Source organism: Sturnus vulgaris, chromosome 5 (genome assembly GCF_052056855.1).
Source record: "Sturnus vulgaris isolate bStuVul1 chromosome 5, bStuVul1.hap1, whole genome shotgun sequence".
In the NCBI taxonomy this organism is placed as follows: Eukaryota; Metazoa; Chordata; class Aves; order Passeriformes; family Sturnidae; genus Sturnus; species Sturnus vulgaris.
In genome coordinates this window covers 26,909,135-26,929,779 of record NC_142247.1, presented here as the reverse complement: position 1 = coordinate 26,929,779, position 20,645 = coordinate 26,909,135, and the positions used below count along the sequence as shown (strand labels likewise).

The following is a 20,645-nucleotide window of genomic DNA, read 5'->3' as shown; positions in this document are numbered from 1 at the left end:
TGTAGAAGCAGGGAAATTTTGTTACCTTTCCTGTCTTGGTGGACATGCAGACAGAAAAAGACTTGTTTTAAAGTGAGTTGAACAAACAGGCCCAGCTACTGTCATTTGTGACCAAATCGCTATTGTGGTCATCTACATGCTGATAGTCCTTTAATATCATAATTCAGCATCTGTTACAAATAATATGTTCAACTTTGAAGAAAGCTGATGCAAAACTTACTGTAAATACTGGTAATATTGTTTGAACACTAGAACAGTGTTATACTTCTTTTGATTTGGTGGTTGGTTTGTTTTTACAATAAATTCTGTACATGGATATCTACTGTTTTTGATTGTCAGGTGATCTATCAGTTGTGTGCATGCTCTGACACTTCAGGTCCAACTATGAGATATCTGAGGACCAGTCAGGATTTCTTATTCACTCAGCTTCAGTACTTGCCATTTTCTATCAAAGGTAATTTTTATGCTATGATAAGATTGTGCATGCTTAAAATTCAATGCATGTATTGACTCCCTAGGAGTGAAAGAAGAAACACGGGTAGCATTATTAAACTGAATTGATTGCAGGCTCTGCTAATCGTTTAACTCTGCAAAAATTGAGCTCTTCTTACTTAAGAAGTTCAGATTATTAGTGCTGAACTTTTGGAAAGGACTGTTAGTTTGGAATTCACCAAGTCTCCAGAACCACATCCTAATCTATATGCAATTATCACTGTAATTTTGTTAGATCATGCTACAGAAAAAAAAATTACTGAAAAGAAAGAGTTTTATAGAGAACCAAGGGAATATAAGGCTGATGGTTGTAACCACCTGTGTCGCTTATTTTAAGCTAGTAGATATGTTTTATATTTCAAATTAATATTTCTCAGGTGTCTTAAACTGAATAAATGTAGTTTATCAAATGCTTAGCCATCAGTCTTTTGTTCAATGACAGTAAACTTAATATCCAAGTACATGCATCCAGCATGTATGAAGTTCTTTAGATGATTATTATATAACTTAGGAATCTAAATTAGATAAATATAGAAAGATTCTAGGAGACCCATGTTCTGGTCTCACCAATTTTGATTAAAGCTACAGTTCACTTGGGTAAATGTCTGGTTATTTTTACTGAAATTGTAGCTGACCTATTGGCTGATGAAGCACTGCATTCTTCTCAATGACTGTTCTAGCAGGTTGTATCCAGTTTTGTTGTGTATGTGTATATGCTTATTGCATGTATGTGTGTGATTTGTTTTCAAAATAACCACATGTTCATTTATTGGCTTTTGTCAGATCTCTGTCTTTTGTCTCGTAAGCAAATAATAACTAATGACATCCTCTAAAAGCTTTCTCAAGTGAAAAATTGTTTCCTTGCAGTAAGTAATATTACTTATGCTCAGTTTTGTAATTGCTGCCTTATCCCCATCCAGAACACGAGATTTCAACCCTCAACCAGATGTCTTGGCTAATGAAGACTGCAGCTATAGAAATGCGAGTGACATCGCTGAACCGCCAGCGCTCCCACACTCAGAGACTGCTGCATCTGCTGCTCGATGACATGCCTGTGAAACCATACCTGGGTAAGAGGAACTTCTGGTGAGGGTAAATAGGCTGGAATAAATGGACAATGAGACTCTTCATTTGAATTCTTTTCCTCATAAGCTTGTGACAGTTCATTTGTGGTAGCAGGTGTGGAATTGGCACTGGTGATACGGGAAGAAAGATGATGGTAATTGTAGACTCCAAAGTGAAAGAAATCAGAGCATCATTTTGTTCATTGCTGATAGAAAAATTAAAAACAGTTTATGAGGTAGGAGGGAGGAATATTAAAAAATAATTAAAATAATTAAATTATAGAATAATTTATTTTGAGCTGCTGTTCAGAATCATTACAATATAGAGAAGGTGGAGGGTCTTCCTTGGTAAACAGTTTGACAGAGTTTCTCAGTCTTAGTGTCTGTCACAAGCTCTCAAACCTCTCTTGCAGAAGATAGTAGCTACTGGTCAATTTTGCTTTTAACATTATAGCATCACAAAAGTGATATTTCATCTCAATGTGGTGTAAAATGCGATGAAGGCAAGATTTCAGAGTTTTAGAACAAGGTAGAAGTAAATCAAGAAAAATAAAACCAGATGGTAATAAAACTCTTTACATGAAAAAATTAGAATAAGTGGAAGATATTTTAACAAGCTAGTGCAGTATGGTGTTTTCCCTTTTATCAGCCTGAACACTCTCTTCATCCTTGTGGGGATCTGAGTACGGGAAGCTGTGTTCAGATATGCTACTCATTTTATGGTGTCTATCCAACTGCATTGTTCAGACCAGAGAGTGGGATGTCTATTTAAGCATTTCTAGTATTTTCTGATCAGTGTATAATAATTGGATAGCTTTTGTCAGGTAAATATTGTTTTCATTTGATTAACAGTTCAAGACTATGTTGTATTAGAAGACTTTATAGTGAAAGGTTTATCAATTTATCACTGTGCTCTGTCTTTCACTATTAATAAAGTAGGTCATATTTTTCACTTAGATTTGGTTTGTTGTCATTTATTTAGTATGTTTTATTACCTTCAGCTGATGGTGAAGGAGGGATGGAAGATGAAAGTCGATCAGTCAGTGGATTTCTCCATTTTGACACTGCTTCTAAAGGTAACTGTTATGACTGTTGATTATTTATCAGTAAAGTGTATCTGCTCCTGAACAGGCTGGAGGGCCACCTCCAGAAAGGACACCTTGGAAAGGAAAGTAATAGGTGTTCTAAGCAGCAGCAGTACATGAAACAATTTTGTTTAGTGTGGGGAAAAAAATAAATTAAAGAACCTTGGTACAGTTGGTTGGAGTGAATGAAAAACACTGAACTGGAAAGGCAGTTTGAGGAGTGTGTTTAAGTATCTGTGCAAGGATGAAATGGGAGAGTGGCAGTCTATCAAATTTTTTGCTAACAGTAGAAACAGTGACACTGTTGCTAAGGCTGAATGTATTTGAATTTTCGCTGCAAAGAATATAAGTCTTAGATAAATAAATAAATTCAGATTCTTTGTGGTTTCTTAACAGAAGGCTGCACTGGTTATAATTGAAAACCAGCCTGGTTTCATTTAAGAGAAAAAATTAGTCTTCTTTTTGTAAATATTGGATGACATGCATATGCTACAGGAGAGAATATAAGACATCTTAAGAATTTAAGGCCTTAGAAAATCCTTTTAAACCTGTTACATAGATTGATAACACTTTCTGAAGATTTAATGCTTTCTTTTGAAACTTTACACATTAAGATGATGATTTAGGCTTACAAATTTATTTTTTTTACAAATCTTTTTGTTAATTTTTTGGTTTCCCCTTTATACTTCTGAATACAATTTGATTTGCATTTCCAGTACGCAGAAAGATCTTAAATATCCTGGATTCAATTGACTTCAGTCAGGACATTCCAGAGCCTTTGCAACTGGATTTTTTTGATCGGGCTCAAATTGAGCAAGTCATTGCTAATTGTGAGCACAAGAATGCACGTGGACAAGTGGTCTGCAATGTCAAGGTTAGCACTGGTCTTTGTTTTCAAGTTGCATTTGCTATTTTATATCTTAATAAAAAAAATCATTGTGTTAATAATACTTTAAAACTTACTTTTACATAAAAGGTGTATGCTTCAGATATGCATTTCTTTGGTTCCAGTACAGAACTATCTAGCACTACATATGTGTACACAATTAGATGTGCAATATTGTTGTGTACTGCAGTAGTTCTTGGAAGCTTAAGATTGTGTCACATTGTGATAAATATTTGCCAAGTGTATTATAAATAATTCTGAAAAATTTGTGACCCTAAAAAAATGAGTAAAACTTCTTGGAATCTCAGTCCATCTGTTGCATCTGTCACTATGTAGCTATCTCCTAGGTTCTTTTAGGAGGTACAAATACATCTCCTTTGTCACTTGTCCTGGTTTTGGCTCAAATACCGGTAATTTTCTTCATACTAGCTGGTATAGTATTGTGTTTTGGATTTAGGATGGGAGTAATGTTCCTAACACTTTGACCCTTTAGTTGTTCTTAAGCAATATTTACATAGTGAAGGATTGTTCAGCTTCTTGATGAGTAAGATGTGGGCACAGGAAGCTGGGAAGAGACACAGCCAGAACAGCTGGCCCAAAACTTGCCAAAGTTCCATATCATATCATATCATATCATATCATATCATATCATATCATATCATATCATATCATATCATATACTCTGTGTATAAACAAAGGGAAAAGCTGGCTGTGGGCTGCTGCTCAGGAACTGGCTGGGCAGCAGTTGACAGGTAGTGAGCATTTGCATTTGTGCATCCCTTATTTGTATTAATCTAAATGTTGTAATATTCCCCCTTGCTTTCCTTTTCTGTCCTATTAAACTGTCTTTAACTCAGCCCACAAATGTTACTTTATTTTTCCCCCAATTCTCTCCCCTACCCCACTGGGGCAGGGAGTGAATTGCTGTGTGGTGTTTACCTACCTGCCAGATTAAACCAGATCATCCTTAAAGTTTCCCTTTTAATTTCAGTACGTTCACAGAGTTCTGGTTGCAGAAGTCAATGCCCTTCAAGGAATGGCAGCAATAGGCCAGAGACCTTTACTTATGGAGGTAAGTACAGAAAAAGTTAATTACTGTTTGTTGTTGCTCTTGGTGGATTTCATATCCTGTCAAGCACTAAGCTTTACTATAAATGATTCTGGATTTGAGTACTAACTTAGAGATAGTAATTCCTGAAGACAAAAAGCCCAAAATTGATAAGCTAAGGTAGTTTTTACCATACTTTTCTCTAAACAGTTGGCCTGGAGTTCTTTTTTTCTTCAACCTCTTCCCTCCCCATTAGTGATAGCAATTGCAGCTTCCACCCCACCATACAGAAAGCAGTTACACACTGATATCAAAGTTGGCTGTTGACAAGTACAGGGTGTTCATCTTATGGCCAAGATCATTTTGTCTTTTTCTCACTGGGGATGCTGATTTATTTCTCCTTTTTTTCTACACAGATATAGTTTCAGTGAGCTTGGAGATCAGTTATTTTCTGAGTTTCCTGCCATCCTTTAAATTAAGTTGAAATTGGTTAAATGGATGCAAAGGATAAAGGAGAAATGACTTGGACTAAATGGGAAAAAAGGCACAAATAGATTTTTCATAGTTGTTTTTGTTTCAATTTTAAAGTGCTAGAAAATCATTTCCTGGTCAGTTTTTTTCGCTGTGAGACTGAGACATTCATGTCTGCCCTGTGAAAAGCAGCTCAGAAATGGAATGGGCTACTTTGTTAAAGTAGTAATAGCAGCTTGTTTCTAGTAAGCTGAAGACTTAACATTTTATTCTGAAGATTACTACAAATAGATAAAATTGTCATCTTGAAGTCTGTATTTGCAATTGCTTTCTTCTAGCACATTGTAACTGAGTTTCTTTGTGGCGGGTTCTCAGGAGATCAACACTATCCTGCAGTACGTAGTGGAGAGGAACAAGCTGCTGCAGTGCCTCCATGCCAAGAGGCATGCCCTGGAGTCGTGGAGACAGCTGGTGGAAATCATACTCACTGCATGCCCCCAGGATCTCATACAGGCTGAGGACAGGCAGCTGATCATCCGGGATCTGTTGCAGGATGTGCATGACAAGGTAGTGCTCTGCTGGAAATCAACCCTCTCCTTGAACTTTGTTGCTGCATCTTTTTATGTGAAAGTGCTGCAATTTTGATTGTAATCCAAAAATATTTTGTCTGCATATAGTATTCTTTTTAGTTTTCTGATTGCTGTTAGGCTGAAGTTGAATGCACTTTGAACAAAGGGGATACTCTGTATTCTTGTATAACTGCTGTTGAACTGTGAACCATATATTGTGATATTTCAGAGGCATTTCAGTATCATCCAGCATGCTGGTAGTCTGGAAAAGGTGTGTGGAAAGAAACAGCCTGCTTTGATGAGAAATAAAGAAGAACTTACTAAACGCTGAATGCAAACTGCAGCATTTGCTAATTTACTGAGTTTAGACAACTCACAGCAAATCCTACTGCTGCTGCTTTTGAAAAATTAAGGAGTTGAATGAAGCTTCATAATAGAAAAACTAAAGATTTTGCAATTAGAAGGGCTTTTGGAAATGTGAGAGTTTCTTACTGCTGAGTTATGGTAATTATTTTTGAGACGGACTAGATAGTCACTACTGACCCATCCATTCTAAAAGGCAAAATTTAATGAAGGATTATTGTACTTTTTAGTCTGCTGGGGCATTATTATTTTTTTGCTTTATTGTGGGAGTTACATGATTTATAGTTCTGATTAATAGAGTTTTGTTTTGAGACACGTATATAAAAATGTTATATCTTGTCAAGGAAAAAAGAAACCTTTTTGGGTTTTGATTTTATTACTTCCATTATTTTCTTCTGTAGGAGTTACCTAAAAGTTACATATTTTTAGTGGAGTGCTGGTTTTGCTTTTTATTTGAACTAAATTTACAAACAGGAAACAAGGAAGGCCTTCACTAGCTGAATAAATTTCTTTCCTAAAATCTTTACAAAGAGGGAATTCCAGACTCTCAATTTTCTGTAACACCTTGGTGAAAACTTCTGTGAAGTTGAGAAAAAAAATTGTTACTGTCTATTGAAAATAATTAAACTACTGTTCAAATTTGCTATATTGCTTAAGAGGAAAGCTCCTTCAGTATTAGTGATAAAGATACCAGATTTACCTTCTAAATAATAGAGTGAATAAAAACAGTACAAACTTCTTGTTAGTATTTTTTGCCATTGTCTTAATGCTCCTTTGATGCTCAGCCCTTTGGGTTTTTAAAGCAGTACCTTCATATTTTTAATGGTAATAAAATAGCTGTATAGCAAAGAAAGTACCCTTGCTTAGGTTTAGATATTTTTTACTAATAAAGCATCTCAAATGTCAACACATTTCTTCCCTTTCTGCCATCCTGATTTGATTATCAGCCTGCCTGTGATTTAAAAAACCAGAAGGCTAATGATCTTTTCAATTAAAATATATTCAACTTGAGTTTCTAAACAAGTTTCTGGCATTACTGATTTTGATGTGTTTCAAATACTGTCATGTTAATGAAATCCTTATGCATACATAAATTAAATAGTTGTGAGAGACTAATTTAATTGCTTGAATAACTCATGAAATCAGACACTTTTAAAACATTTTTTCCTTTGGCCTTATTTTTTTTTCTTTCTACTTCTGTATTAAGATCCTCGATGATGATGCAGCTCAGGAGTTGATGCCAGTGGTGGCAGGGGCTGTGTTCACCCTGACTGCCCACCTGAGCCAGTCTGTGAAAACAGAGCAGAAACAGCCACTTGCACTCCCTATGGCAGGACAGTCCCAATATGTCTTGATGCTGGATGGTTCTTTTACCTCATCACCTGGCTCTGAGAGCATATCCATGGGTTTTGCTTCCGTTGGTGACTCCTCTCTCCACATCATCTTAAAAAAGCTGCTGGATTTCATTTTGAAAACAGGTATGTTGACTTTTACAGGGTGTGTATGTGAATTCCAACTGCCAAGAGTAAAAAGGTGGCCTGACCTGCTTTCAGATACTGCAGTGAAGATTTTTGTCACAGTCAGTTAGGGGGATCTTACATGATTAGTATAGATGTAAGTGATGTTAATAACAAAAAAATTAGCAAACACTTTAAAAAAAAATCTGAACAATAAACAGAGGAGAGATATGTAAATGACTGTAAAGAGAATTTCATATTGTCATTCTTTTGGAACAGCATAAGCATGTTGAGTTTACTCATAAATACACTTTTATGCAAACAGTAGAACTTCACCTTAAGGAATCTAGTTGTTTTATTTATTTTTGCAAGCACTGCCATAGGAAAGTTAAATTAAGTGTCAGTGGAAGATGATGTTATGGAATTTGCATTTGTTTGGTTGTAATTGTGAATGCTTCTTGTTAATAGGTGGTGGCTTCCAGAGAGTGAGGACTCACCTTTATGGATCACTGCTCTATTATTTGCAGATTGCCCAGAGACCAGATGAACCAGACACTTTAGAAGCAGGTATGGTCCAACTGTATTTGGAAAAGATCAAAAAATAAGTTGTTATTAAACCCTGGAGAGTACAGTTTCTGCATGCTGAATTGTCTTCTGGAAACAGATGGAAAGCATCTTGCTCCAAGAGCCTCTGAAATGAATTGTTTATGCCTTCACATCTTTATGTACACTCGTACCATAGTGATCCTGTTAAAAAACCCCACAACAACCAAAACAAATTCCAAAGCAAAAAAAAGTGCAAAACACCAACCACATAAAAAAACCTCGAAACAAATCCCAAGGATTATTTCATACCCTTTCTCTTCCTTTGTCTGAAGATCCTCCTAGACAGGAAACACATTTAAAAGCCTCACACACACCCCACCACCATGACCTCCCAAAAAATAAGCAAAAAATAAGCCAACCAGAGTTACTATTTATCTGAGAGTCCTTACGGTCAAGTATCACATTCTCTCTGTGAATGGCTAAAATACTTGAATTGTTAGTATTTCTAATAATTATTTAGAGCTCAGACAAGAATTGAGAAAAAATCTTGGGGCTAGTACCTGCATGCAGACTTTTACTTGGTCTGTGTTTTGAGCTGCAGTAGAAAAGAAAAAAGACAAACTATGAATTTGTTATGACCCCTTTGAAGTGTATGACTGACTTTGGTTTCATTCTCTCCCATTTAAGTCACCTTGTTAACTTAGCTCAGACTGAATGCTTTGGTCCCAGTGAAAGTTCATAGAATTCTGGGATGGTTTGGATTGCAAGGGACCTTTGAAATTATCTCATTCTAACCCTCTGCCATGGGTAGGGACACCAAACCAGTTGCTCAAAGCCTCATCCAACCTGGCCTTGAACACTTCCAGTTTTAGGCCTATTGGTTTATCTTTGTAACAAGTACTGAACATTTGAATTATTTTAGACAGACTGTTCACAAGGGTGATGGATGTATACAGGACCACACTTTTTGCTCTGGCTGGTCTGTATGATATTCAAGGAAGAGTGGATTTGTAAGACATTTGCAGTTCATTTAAAAACCCTTGACCATTGTTTGGGGCATTTCTGTTGCAAGGTATAGAGAGAATGCCCTGAGGGATGTAGCATCACCTGTAGCTAAGCTAATGCTAAGATGCCTATCTTTGAATATTTTCATTTTTTGTTTTATTTTCTTTTTACAGCTAAAAAAACTATGTGGGAACATTTGACAGCTCCTGAAGATGTGTTTAGTAAATTGCAACGGGAAAACATGGCAACTATTGAGAGTTATGGGGCAGCTCTGATGGAGGTTGTCTGTCGTGATGCTTGTGATGGCCATGAGATAGGCCGGGTAAATGAATCTATTCTTCTAAAATTGCTGTTCTGTCTATTTTAAAGAACACCATCTGTGCAGAGATGGGAAGTTTCATGAGGTAGAACTAGAACATTTCTGTAGATACTGGATCTGTTTCATGTTTCTGTACTCCCACTCATCCTTCAAACTGCTGAAAGGAGAGCTATACATGCATATTATTGTTTTTCTAAACAAGGCTATGTGTCCTGTTGTTTAAAAATAACGGTAGAAAGCTCTGCTGCAAAAGATGTAGGTAGGGACCTCTTTGACAGTTATTTGTTAGTAGTTTTAAGTTATGGACTTAGTCACCTTAGGAAGATGTGACTTCATGACAAAATAATTTCTGATAGTAGCCAGTAGCTGACAATCTAGTCAGAAGGCAAACTAGTTATAAATAGTAATTGTGATTGAGGCAATACTTCATTAAAATTTTTTGCCTTAGCTATTGGTCAACAATATCTGTAATGCTTTTTAAAAGAACAGTAGAGAAAGGTGCTTGGCTTATACTATACTAGTGTCAAGAAATCTTAAAATATTTTTCACATAAATGATTGCAGTTGTAGTGAAGAAATGCATTCTGCTTATAAGAAACTGTTAGAAGAAACTGCTTAGCATTTCAAATTTCTAGGTATTTATTTAAAATCTCATTATAGGTTTAATTCTGTTTCGATTTGTTTGTTTTTCTTTCCTCATCCCAGATGCTGGCATTGGCTTTACTGGATCACATTGTTTCAGTAGACAAGCAGCAGCAGTGGCTGTTGTATCTCTCAAATAGTGGCTACCTGAAGGTGCTTGTGGATAGCCTGGCAGATGATGATCTGGCCCTTCAGAGCTTGCTCACACCTCAGCCCCCTCTGCTTAAGGCACTGTACACCTATGAGTCCAAAATGGTAACAGCACTTAAGAAATGATTCTGTGTTACAGTGTTTATTTTTTAATTTTGCTTTTTAGTAAAAATTGTTTGTCTACATTTTGCACTGATTGTACTCAGAGACAGTGTTAAGGAGGCTTTCCTGACTGACCGTTCAAGAGCACTGGCAGTCACACTTGCACCACCAGAGACTTTACCTGCTGGGACCAAAACCCTTTCACAGCGAGTGGCTCCAGTGACTGATGGGTGCCCCACTGGACCCCCTGTTCTCACCACACTCACACACTCAGACCAGGTTTCCTTACTGGTTTAACCCCAGGTTTCCCAGGGCAGTCTCAGACATCTGGATCCTTAAAATGACTTAATCATGGTGCAACAGCAGAATAAGATCTCGAGCTGGTGCCTCTGAGGAGGGACCCTGAACAAAAGAACCCCTGGGTTTTCATACCCTCAGCAGCCTGTGTGAATCAGTCTGGGATCTTCCAGCTGAGTCTTCTGCCGTGTCTCTGAGTGTCTGGTCCTCCTGTCCAGTCCTCTGATTGGTGCCCCATGTGCCTCGTGCCCTTTTGTTTTGCAAAGGGTGGTTTACAGCTCTTGCCCCTCTGGGGCTCCTGCCACCGAGAGCTCAATCTGCAGCTGCACCACAGCTACACGCTGAGCCACCTGCACTGCAGGTATTCCTTAGGGATATTTTACTAAAATAATATATTTGAAATGATGCTACAATCAAGTGAGAAAGTAGACGTTATTAGTCTCATTGTGCATCTCAAAACTCAACCTTCTCTACTCTTGTGTAGGCATTCCTCACTCGAGTAGCCAAAAGTCAGCAAGGTGCGTTAGAGCTGTTGCGGTCTGGTGTGATTGTGCGGCTGGCGCAGTGCCAGGTTTATGACATGCGACCTGAAACAGACCATCAGGGGTAAGTGTTGTTTCCCTGGCTGATGGTGAAACGATAATACAGTCTTCCTGGAAGCACATCACATCTTTCTATAGCCTCATGATTTTTTGAGTAATGATTTATGGGTTTATTCTTTGTGTGTATGTTTCTTAAACTTATCAGATCAGTTTAAAGCTACCTTTCATTCAGAAGAAAATTTCAGATGTGGGTATGAGGTTGTAGTTGCATGCTAATTACTTAGACTACATAAAAATTTATTTGATATCTTGGATAAAAATTATTAATGTATTATTATTAAATAATTTATACTGGTGTTTGAAAAACATCCTACACTGTAAACTTATTATGGGGGCTTTGCAGTTGGTGCAGTGCAGAGTTTGTCCTCCACCTTAAAGCATTGAGAGAGCAGTGAATTAAATGCTATTTCAGGAATATTTTATGTCATGTTTAAAAAAAAAATACTCACAGTTATATATTGCTTGGCAAGTTTCTTGATATGTTGCCATGTTAGTATTGTGAAGTGATTGAGAGAAGAACTCAGAGAAGGAAATTCCATATTTAGGAGGAATTGCCTGGGTTGATTTTAAGCTTTGGTCCTTGTTTTAAACTTACACTTCTTAGTGACACACTGGGAGTTCAAACACTGGAAAAATTTAAGACTTAGACAAGGTATACTATTTGAAAGTTCCAAGTAGACATAATAAGATTGTATAAAACCTACAGGACATTTGTGGAGAACTGCATTTAACAGTTGCTTTAGAATTAAGCACAACTCTTCCTAAAATATTTGAGAATACCTAGTTTTGTATATCAGTAAGCAGGTATTGTATTTCTGCAACAAAGTTACCTGGTTTAGTGTAGCATAATACAAAGAAGTCATTTTTCCTGCTTAAAGAAAATGTCTGGCAGCAGCTGTGTATCATAAATGTGTTGCTTTTCCAATATAAACTCACTTCAGGTCTAGACGTCTTATTGAAATATGAATGTTTATAGGTTCCTGAGTAATCACTCAGGATTAGGCTTGTCACTCAAGATTAGAGTAACCACTCTAGATGTAGGCTGAGGCTCTGCCTCACTAGTGGACTTCACTTTTCTTGCACTCTTTATCTTTTTTTTCTCTCTTCTTTTTAAACCTCCTAAGAATGTATGCAATGAGAGATCCCCCGGTCTTCATTCCTGCTCCAGTGGAACGTTATCGTCAGATTCTTCTTCCAGCTCTTCAGCTGTGCCAAGTTATCCTCACATCCAGCATGGCACAACACTTGCAAGCAGCGGGACAGGTAAGTTCCAAAACATGCTCGAATATCACTACTATTGCTCATTCAAAGAAATTATATGTGCCTTTGCTCTGATAGTACGTTGGTTTTTTTTTTTTTAAATCCCATCCTCACTGGTACACGAGGTCTTTTAAATTCTTCCGAAGCATTACTTCTTCTCTGCTCGCCATTAAATTTTGAGTCATTCGTATTTTCTTTTTTTCTTCTGATGCAGGTTTTGCAGTTCCTAATTTCCCATTCAGATACTATCCAGGCGATCCTGAGGTGTCAAGATATAAGTGTTGGATCTCTCCAGGAGCTGGCCTCCCTGACAGGAATAATCAGCAAGGCAGCATTGCCTGGTAAGAGCTGCAGTTTTGAAGTCTCAACCCTATCTGCACGAATCTCAAGCTTTGTTTTTTGTAAAGAAACAGTAAGACAGAAAAGAATATCGATGCTAATACAGATACTTTCTTTTTTTTTACATTTAGAGCTCTGAGAAAACTAAAGAAATGTTAAATAACTTTTCTTGAAGTAAATATGGTGGATTTGCAGTAGACACAGTGCTCTTACCCATATGTATCTGACTTTCCGTTTTCTTCATGCTACCTCACACTAAATACTTTTTGTTTTGGAGGTGATTTGCAAATAGAAGTGCTCAAAGTATCTGTGGTATCTTCAAAAAACAATGTTCATTCAATGAGTTCTGTAACTGAGGAAATTGTTTGCATACCCATTTTTTAAATGTCTTCTCTGTTCTTATTTATTTAAAATGTAAAGTTTCCCAGGGGGAAAGCACTGCAGATTAGCATACTACCATTTCTCTTTGGTGACTTACCTTCACAAAGGGCTTTGTGATGGATATGGTGGTTTCTTCTGCATGCTTACCCGTTCAAAATAACTTCTCTATTTTGATTTAATGGTTTTCTTTGTTCAGGTGACATGTCTGACTACAGTAGAAAGAGTGCAGAGCTGTAGTTTAAGCCCAGGTGCCTCTTTACTTACAGTATACAGAGCTTTGCACAACAGCTGTAATTTCCATGCCAGCCTCCCTCCTTGCCCCCATTTGATTACTTAGCAGAACATTAAGCTACATGCTCTCATGCATCTCCTGGTAGCTGCATTCATATCTGAATGTTTTGCTCAAAAAAGATGCAAAATACAGGTTGAATGTTTGGCTGAAATATTTCTGATCACTGCTTGTATTTAAATATATATACTTCATAAATCTGTTAAAAAACCCCAGTTATTTAATGGCTGTGTCTTTTATCAGGAGTATTGAATGAGCTGGACGTGGATGTTAATGAAGGGACACAGATGGAGCTACAAGGACACATCGGGCGATTTCAGGTAATAAAGTCATATAGTTAACCCATGTCCTTTTAGAATTTGCTATCTAGATGTGTTTCTTTCTGGTTTTTTACTTTGAATAGTAGCAGTTGAGAAAGATATGTTTTCCAGCATGAAGAACACTGTGTGATAGTTTGAGGGTTTTTTTGTGGGAGTGGGATGGGGTTTTTGTGGTCTGTTTGGTTTTTTTTTGTGTCTCCCCACACTTCCCTGTCCAGTAGAAGAGAAAACATTTGGCAACATCAGGATTGCATCAGGGACTTTGTTTTCCTTTGTGGCTTAGGACTTACGTGAAGAGAAGAATTTGAAGCCAACACCAAAGCATGCAAAATAATTCAGGAACAGTCTGTTACGACTTTGGCCACAAGCATGTCTCCAGCTCAGCAATTTGGTGTATGAGACATGCTAGTGGTTGATTTATTTGTTACTGAATTATTTTTTGTACTCTACTTCAGATTTTGTCTGTCTATGTAGGTAAAGGTGTTTTAGGTGTGGGAATGGGTAAACCTAAACTATCATTGATAGTTTTCTGTATAATAGTCTGAAAGAGACACAAGAAAAGGAATGCAATTCACAAGTGCACAAATTTCTCATTGGCAGTGTTCTAGGGTGCCATTAATTTCTAAATTAAAGTAAGTTAAAACACTAAAAACTTAAATATTGTTTACTAAGTGCTATAACTTATATCTGCACTGCTTTATGAATACTGCGTTTTAACAGACATGTATCACTTAAGTGAAAATAATTGTAGACTTCATTTGTTGAGATGGTAATTTAACTGTTCATTTCTTATGGCAGCGGCAGTGCTTAGGACTTCTGAGTCGGTTTGGAGGATCAGACAGGCTACGTCAGTTCAAGTTGCAAGATGATAATGCAGCAGGAGACAGAGTGAACAAGAGGGATGAAACTGAGTTGGCTATGCAGCAGGTAAGGACACAAAACCTTGAGTCTCAACATTTTACCTGCTGTGCAGATTTGTTTAGTTATCATAATTTCAAGTGATAGTAGTAATGCTCTACACTGGTTTTAGTGTGGTATAGGAGTCCACATTTTATTTAAAGTAACCCTTGAAAATGTGTTTACTTACATTTGCATTAGAAACCTTTAAACTCTGAATTTTGAAGGCTTAAATTGAGCCAAAATTTTCAAAATGAAAGCTGTGTATAGAGGGCAATGGCTAACACCAACTTAAAGCCAAAGGGGACTTAAAATTATCCAGAAATTTTAGCTAGCAGGTTTGGGAAAGAGGCAAAATTGCAAATCCTAGACTTGGAATAGAAGAGGGTCTGTAACTGATCAGAAAATAGAATCATCGCATTCTGGTGAGAAGAGAGGAACAAAGCATGTTGTTCACTGACATTTGTCCATGTAAAATGTAATGCTCCCAAGCCTGTAGATACTGTAATTGACATGCTGTCTTTTCTTTTCCCCCCGTTGGCAGATCTGTGCAAACGTGATGGAATACTGTGAATCACTGATGTTGCAAAGCGCCCCCAGTTTCCAGCACACTGTTTGTCTGTTTACTCCCAGCCTGTCAGAGTCAACCAACCGTGATGGGCCTCGGCAGGGTGAGATTTTTGACTTGCTGTTTTATGAGCCTGAATAGTGTGACATTTGGGCTACTAGAAAGTGTTGAACCAGAGGCTGTAGTTTCACATACTCTGAGTCACTTTATGCCAATACTGTAGCTGCTCCCTCTCTCATTCTGGAGTCCATGCTTGTTCAACCTTGTGCTAAGCCAAATCAGGAAACTAATCCTAGTTAAAACAAATTGTTTTTTCTTTCATAGCCTTGGAAATAGATGTCAGTAAAGAAATATGTGTATGTAAATAAATAGCACAAGACAGGGAGGTCAAGATTTATTTTTTTCAGCATCTGTGCTGGATTACATTATTTTAAACTAGGACCTCATTTATGACATGTAAGATGTGTTTTGATGCTGATTGGAACTCTTACAACACATGGCAAGAGTTTACACTGTGTTATTATGCAGTTAAATGGCTAAAATATGTGAATAGTAAGTCTTCTAGTTACATTTCACATTTCGTACTCAGAACTGCACTAGGCTGACTGCCTTTTAGTAGTGCAGTCACAGCTTTGTGTCTAGACTTATATTTATGTTACTTCTGACACAAGTGCAAAAAAACTTGCCAGTGCTTTCCTGTCTTTCACTAGGTTCTTGACAGAGAACACAGCTTATTGTTTTCTTGGGGTTTTTTAGTTTTGTTTTCTTATCTTCAACATCTTGTCTAGATACACAAGCACCAGTGGTCCCATATTGGCACTTGCCTGGCCTGGGCATTATTGTTTACCTGCTGAAACAGAGCACTAGTGATTTCTTCAGTTACTATGACAGCCATCGTCAGAGTGTTAACAAACTGCAAAATGTGGAGCAACTGCCACCAGATGAAATAAAGGAGGTAATTGTTCTGTCTCCATAGTTTCTGTATTGTAGTAACTTGGACACAGCTGTAACAAAGGCTCCAAAGCATCTTTGATAAGCAAGTAGTTCCACTTCTTGTGCATGTTCTTTTCTACTGTTGGTGAAGGGGGTCCATAGAATGAGTGATCTAAAACTTTAGGGAAAATATTTGACTTAACTTTGTAAAAGTTGTTACTTTCATTATAATTGCTTGGAGATGGGTTTCATTTTTCCATTTTTGGGTAGCAAGGTTATGCAAATTCAAAATAGAGACCAAGGTTTTAAAGAAATAGTAGCTTACAAGAAAGTTCTAGATATTAATAAGTAATCTTATTTGCTTATTTCTCTTGATGTTCTGTGATTTACTACAGTCTTTGTTTTTTCTCTTCCCATCACAGTTGTGTCAGTCAGTTATGCCAGCTGGGGTTGACAAGATTTCCACTTCCCAAAAATACGTATTGGCAAGGCGGCGCCTGGTGAAACTAATAAATAACAGAGCCAAGTTGCTCTCCCTCTGTTCCTGTATCCTTCTAAAATTGAAATGACCCTCAAGGTGATGATGCAGAAAAGCAGAGAGATAGAAACAGGGTTTTTTAAACTGGATTTCTGACCACTTCGGACAATTTTTTTTTGCAAAAAACAAGATTGAAATACTGACAGTTCAGTATTATGAGGGTATTGCTCTGCTATTGCCAGAATGTAAGGATTTTCAAGTTAGTAATTCCCATTTTGAAGCCCAGCTAGGACTTTGTGCAGCATGCTAATAAAGGAATTGTTACAGCCCAGCTCTTTAATTTTAGTGTCCAGACCCCATAAACATTCACACATGTCCAAGTGTGGTGGAAGAAATACTTTGAAAAATAATTTTGATGTGGCTGTCATAATAGGAGTTTCTAGTCTTACAGCATAAACCTAAATCTCATGAACACCAGTAATTCTATGGAAATAACCAGTTATGCACAAAATAATTGCCTTCAACAGATTAGAATTTTCCTCTGCCAGCTCTCTTGGGAAAGATGTGCTCTTGCACAGTTTGCTGTTGTCACCTAAGGTGTTGCTGCCATGCCCGGTTTTATAACCTCAGCTTTAATTGACTGTGTGCAGCTGAGGTGCCTTTACAAAGCACGTGAGCACTCCACACTCTGCTCTCATCCTGAGGGCTGGATTGAGGCTCTGCAGGATGATGAGGACAGTGACTGTGAGCGATCCATCACCACGCTGTGGCAGTGCAGGAGGTGACAGGTGGTTGAGCTGACATCTTCACCTGTTTCCAAGTGTGTAAATGTGCTCATCATACAGTAAATACACAGTCCAAAGACAACTAAATTGGAGTCCTTCACTGAGATGTGTCTGCAGATATCATAGAAATATGTCTCTTCATTCTTTGGCGCCATCTGGAACACTACCTACTGCACTGCACACCCACTGATTCCCACGACCCGCTGCTGTCCTCTAGGATGTCATTTAAGAAAGGAAGGCTGCAAGGTAAAATTTCTCAAACATCAAAATGCCTTTGAATAACTTCTGATAGTTAGCTTTAAAACTGATTTCCTACTATTAATGTTTTGCCTTTTATATTTAATAAAAGAGATTTTGTTTGGATTTGGTACACCTTTGGATATTCCCTTGGAGAATTGGCAATATTGTTCACTCACAGACTTCTGGGTTTTGTGTATTACACATAACCTCTGAAGGAAAGTAAAAGTAACTAATTTTTTTATTTCTGCTCTTCAAACTAACTAAAATTCAGCTAATACAATCAGGTAAGTGATCCAAAATAGTTTATAGGAAAATATTTCTATGTAATCTAAGATGAAATTAAGAAATAAAATTAATATTGGTGGTTTGAAAAGTATTTTTAGAATTATAGCCACCACTGATTCACCAGAGAACTTTAAGTGTGTTGAATTTAGTCTTTTCAAAAAAGAAAGAAATGGAAGGAAATCACGGAGAGTGGATTTGTGGAAGAGTCTTTTGCTTAAAGTGCCATGTTGTGTGATCAAAATTATTTGACTCTTTATGCGTTTTCTATAAATCGTTTAAATAAAAAAATTAGTGTAATTTCTAATGTGTAAGTTTACTTTTGGATCAAATTGGAACACTTTTAAATTTGTTATATGACTTGATACAGAGATAGTGTGGAGCAGCCAACATAATTTTAACACCTTGTTTTCTATTGCCAGATTCCTTTGGTTCAGAGCCAAGCTTGAATTTCAGTAGTGGACTGAATCGTGTGAGCCAGCATGATATAGAACAGGTGAGATGTGACAGTGCTGCAGGGTACAGAATGCTCCTGGCTACCATGCAGCTATTGGGAGCAAGTCTGATTGTTGTTTTCCTACTTCTGAACAACCTGCAGTAACACCAACAGCATAGAACTTAATTTAGGATTAGTGAAGCATTACAAAATTGTTTTGGAAAATACTGTGAAACAGGTGGCACTTTTGCAGCTGTGCACGTATCTTTGAATCTTAATATGAAGAGTTAAGCAAAAAATGAGCTATACTTACAAAACAGAGTAATCATTCTTTTTCTCTTACTAATCAGTCAAACAGTGTTTTTTAATAACAGCTTTCCAAAAACATCAGATATCCTTGAAAGACCCACAATATGAGAGCAAGTTTCTCAATTTTCTGTGATCCAACTGTTCACTACAGGTCAACTTCAGCTAGGTTATAGAGAAATGAGATCAAAAGGGTAACAGGAACTGAGGAGACTATAAAATGTGAATGGTCAAGTAATTTCCACTTACACAGAAACTGAATAGTTCGAGTAAATTTGATGCAGAGGTGGCAGGAAAAAAAAAGATATTTGTTAATAAATACCACCGACATTTCTATGACTGCAGAAAAAAGCTTTTCTTCAAAATTGCAGTCTCAAGTACCTTTGTAAGTTCTAGAATTGTAAGAAAAGCTGCTGTGTGTTTTGTGATCAGGCATCTGTCATTTCTTTTGTTTGTTCAAAAGTAAAGTGAACAGTATCATCTTGGTAAAATACTTAAAATGTAGTTAATTCAGTGACTGTCTACATATGCATTAGTTAAAAAATGTTGGTGCACATGGACTCTCTGAAGAGTTCTTAAAACAATAGGAAAATTTTAATTGGAAGATGTGTTTGTATGATTCTGAGTGAAGAAACTGAACTTTAACCAATAATTCCTAAAACAGAATAAGTAGTACTTATTAGAGAAGTCAGAAAAACCCACTCTTTGGAAAGCAGGTCAGAGAATAAACCATAGCAAAGGGGTTGACAGGCAGTGGATGATAAGCTGGCATTTCAGGAAGAAAAGATTTTGTATTGATGACTTTATTTGATGCATCAAATCTCTGTTTCTTAGCTTCAGATTGAAGCCACAAACAGCTTTGGTGAATCTCTGCAGAAGAAGCTCCTGGACATCGAAGGTTTATATTCCAAGGTTCGCTCACGGTACACCTTTATTCAAGCTCTCATTAGACGTATCCGTGGGCTCCTAAGGATATCAAGGACCTAAAAGATACTTGGTACATGCTGCTTGCCCAGTGAAGCAGTGTACTAGGGCAGGCCTTCATTGGATTTTATAGATCAAACATTTTCTAAATACTGTCAAAATTATTTTGTTACTTTTTTTATCCCTGTGAATGAGTTTTGTGTATTCTTTCCTACTGTTCCCAACTTGACATAAAAAATAAAGGATTGTTTTCAACTGAGTTATGAATAATGTAAAATTTCAAGCAAGAAAGAATTTTAATGGAGGACCTCAAGGAAACAGGAAGTTCTGCAGCTGTGATGATACTACATTTGTTGATGCTTTCAGAGAAAACTAAAACATCTTTGTCTGTGTTGTTCCTGCTTCACGCACAGATTTAATGAAACAGAGTTCACATTTTATCACTTGCAGACTGATTACTGTGGTGTGGATTTTATATTCATTTTGCACTGTGAACTGCTAATTTCTGCTCCCCCCCGTCCTGCCTTTTTTTCAGCTGAAAGAAGTACAAGCTGCTTCTCTTTGAACAAATTTAAATGAGAAAAGTGATAAAAGTCATGGAAGTTAACAGCTATAGGTTTGGTTCTTATGGCTGGGGCAGTAAAGATTTGTGCTTTTCGTGCTGCAACACGAGTATAAGGACAAAATGAAGGGCATGGAGAGGGAGCAGTAATCATGAATGGTAGGTTGGTTCTGTAGTTAGATTGTTCTCCTATGAGACATTCATATATCCTTGTATCTTCTGTAAAAAAGCTATTAAAAAAGCGTAATCATTGATTATTAACGTGAGATCTGTTGCACTTCTCCCTTCACTCAGTCTGAGCTTATGGCCCAGTTCATGTTGTGCCTTGTACATTTTGTTTCCTCTGAGTTTTTGTTATATAATGGTTCACTTTTTTTTTTATATTTACTTATCTGCCCAACCTAATTCCATGGATGACATCATTTTTATGCAGGGATGGTGACAGTGCTGCTGTCAGGTGAGGCCTGTTAGCTAATCATAGGAGCAGCTCGGTATCAGCGTTTCACTCAGCTGGACTTTGACTGCCGACTTCCGCCAGGTTTTTTCTT

General features: G+C 37.2%; 1 protein-coding gene across 1 annotated transcript in view; it reads left to right on the top strand.

Annotated features, from left to right (window-relative positions):
• NUP205 (nucleoporin 205) overlaps positions 1–19,794 on the top strand; it is a 45,136-nt gene extending 25,342 nt beyond the window's left edge. The window contains exons 23-43 of the mRNA XM_014889849.2: positions 340–454; positions 1,413–1,562; positions 2,558–2,632; positions 3,358–3,515; positions 4,519–4,599; positions 5,422–5,613; positions 7,186–7,456; positions 7,904–8,002; positions 9,160–9,308; positions 10,010–10,201; positions 10,980–11,101; positions 12,222–12,360; positions 12,572–12,698; positions 13,610–13,686; positions 14,485–14,613; positions 15,128–15,254; positions 15,940–16,106; positions 16,507–16,630; positions 17,465–17,593; positions 18,292–18,365; positions 19,446–19,794. Of these exons, the coding sequence (XP_014745335.2) occupies positions 340–454; positions 1,413–1,562; positions 2,558–2,632; positions 3,358–3,515; positions 4,519–4,599; positions 5,422–5,613; positions 7,186–7,456; positions 7,904–8,002; positions 9,160–9,308; positions 10,010–10,201; positions 10,980–11,101; positions 12,222–12,360; positions 12,572–12,698; positions 13,610–13,686; positions 14,485–14,613; positions 15,128–15,254; positions 15,940–16,106; positions 16,507–16,630; positions 17,465–17,593; positions 18,292–18,365; positions 19,446–19,598 (2,850 nt within the window). The 3' untranslated portion in view covers positions 19,599–19,794. The remainder of the gene's footprint in view (positions 1–339; positions 455–1,412; positions 1,563–2,557; positions 2,633–3,357; positions 3,516–4,518; positions 4,600–5,421; positions 5,614–7,185; positions 7,457–7,903; positions 8,003–9,159; positions 9,309–10,009; positions 10,202–10,979; positions 11,102–12,221; positions 12,361–12,571; positions 12,699–13,609; positions 13,687–14,484; positions 14,614–15,127; positions 15,255–15,939; positions 16,107–16,506; positions 16,631–17,464; positions 17,594–18,291; positions 18,366–19,445) is intronic.
• The last annotated feature ends 851 nt before the right edge of the window (positions 19,795–20,645 follow it).